This window comes from Acanthisitta chloris, unplaced genomic scaffold (genome assembly GCF_000695815.1).
Source record: "Acanthisitta chloris isolate BGI_N310 unplaced genomic scaffold, ASM69581v1 scaffold25571, whole genome shotgun sequence".
Classification (NCBI taxonomy): domain Eukaryota; kingdom Metazoa; phylum Chordata; class Aves; order Passeriformes; family Acanthisittidae; genus Acanthisitta; species Acanthisitta chloris.
In genome coordinates, this window is record NW_008654690.1 from 8,362 (window position 1) to 10,144 (window position 1,783).

Here is a 1,783-nt window from a genome sequence, read left to right on the forward strand (position 1 = left end):
CGGTGTAAAAGCTTCTCCCTGAGTTCCTTAAGAAAGTAGGAAAGTTTCTCCCAGTCAGCCGGACCAGCATAGAGAGGCATGTGGCTCAGCCCAACATAGAGTAAAAAAAGCCAGCCAATTACCAAAAGAATTGCACAGAACAATGGGCCTGAGCTGGCTTCAACCCACATATGCCCTCTCAACTGCTGGGGAGGGTCAGCATAGTGACAGTGAATATGTTAGAGGCCAGTAACAGGAGTCACATTAGTACCACAACTGTGTACTGAAATTGCTAAATTTTGCGATGTGTATTGTGTTTTCAGCATACTTTGCATTACTCTGCTAAATCAGATATTTCATGTAGCATCAACTGTCATCATGTAAGCAAGTTTGATATTGAGCATTACACCTTCACAAGTGGAATGTCTAAAATGGTCAGAGTATATTGGAGTCTGACATACATCACCTTTTATTCTACTTAAACATGTATTTCCAATCCACATCAATTTTTCTTGTAGTAACTACCACCTAGATTCAGAAATACTGTAATTTCCTGTCATACTGAGGGAAGGATGTTCTTGATACAGAATGCATTTTGAGGAAAACCAGAACAGACCATGTCAGCCATCTTCATTGCATAAAGTACCTGTTTCGTGTTGTTCAGAAGAGATGATGTACATCCTGCAAAGCAGGGAGAAAAGTACTGGACTTCATCTCTGCCACAAACTGGGTAGTACATGGAGCGCAAACATCTGCAGTTAGCGTTGCATGGTGCTGTTAAGTTATATGCAGTGCCTGTTCTGAAAGGTGGAAGTTAATAGGCTTTTAATAAAGTAATTTAAAAACAGCAGATATGTAAATAAGTAATGCAGTATTTATAGCATAATACATTTCAAAATATTCAATTCAGGTTATTTATGCACTTAATTGTTTAAAAATAAGCAATGTTCATAGCAGTTACAACTCTAGAGGGAATTTCCATTTATTGCGTACATAGTTGTTTTTATGCTAATGTTCCTTTCACAGATTATTCCACCGGTTTCCTTTCACAAAACAGATGACAAAATTATGCATCTCAGCCCAATTCTTACCTTACACCATCTTCTGCTTCCCACATACTTAATTATTTGAGTTTCCTCAAATTAATTTTTTTTTAAAAAGCAACAAAAAACAACAAGATTACAACCATTATTTGGCATTGTTTATTCTAATGATCATCTTCCAAGGTTTTTTTCCCCATTTTTGATTCAAGTTCAGTTGCAAACCCGCCACATTTTTACTAATTTTTCACACCCGTATGCAGATATCTAAATTCTGCAATCACCAAGATGACTGCACATGTTAAAAGCAGAGTGCCAGGCTATACAAAGTCTTATCACATCCTAAAGGACCTCAAAGATTTTCTCTGGCTGTTTAGGGAATAACTACTGGCTAATAGTTTAATTTAACTCTGCTTACTATACCTACTCTTAATGTAGGTATTTACTTACAGTACAGGCCATAGTATGGTTGTATTTGTGGTAGACTCACTATATTATGAAAAATCAATTTGGGATGTGTGGTGACTATTTTAAGTCATAATGGAAGAGAATGAAAACACCCTTTGATTTTCTAATAGTATTTAATTAATAAGTAAAGAAATTTCACAGGTTAAGCGTTCAGTCAGCTAAAACCAGATACCACCACTTTTCTAAAGAAGGCTAGCAGATGAGGCCATTGAATGATGTTTAAAAGTTCTATAGATTGGATATTCTTTCACAGCACAACGAGGAGTCCCAGACACTTTTGTGAATGAACAGAACTA

At 36.4% G+C, this 1,783-nt stretch overlaps 1 protein-coding gene across 1 annotated transcript in view; it reads right to left on the bottom strand.

Annotated features, from left to right (window-relative positions):
• Positions 1-1,783, bottom strand: part of SLCO4C1 (solute carrier organic anion transporter family, member 4C1) — a gene marked incomplete at both ends in the record, with an annotated part of 28,442 nt that overhangs the window by 7,438 nt on the left and 19,221 nt on the right. The window contains one exon of the mRNA XM_009083648.1: positions 626-779. Coding sequence (XP_009081896.1) covers positions 626-779 — 154 coding nt within the window. The remainder of the gene's footprint in view (positions 1-625; positions 780-1,783) is intronic.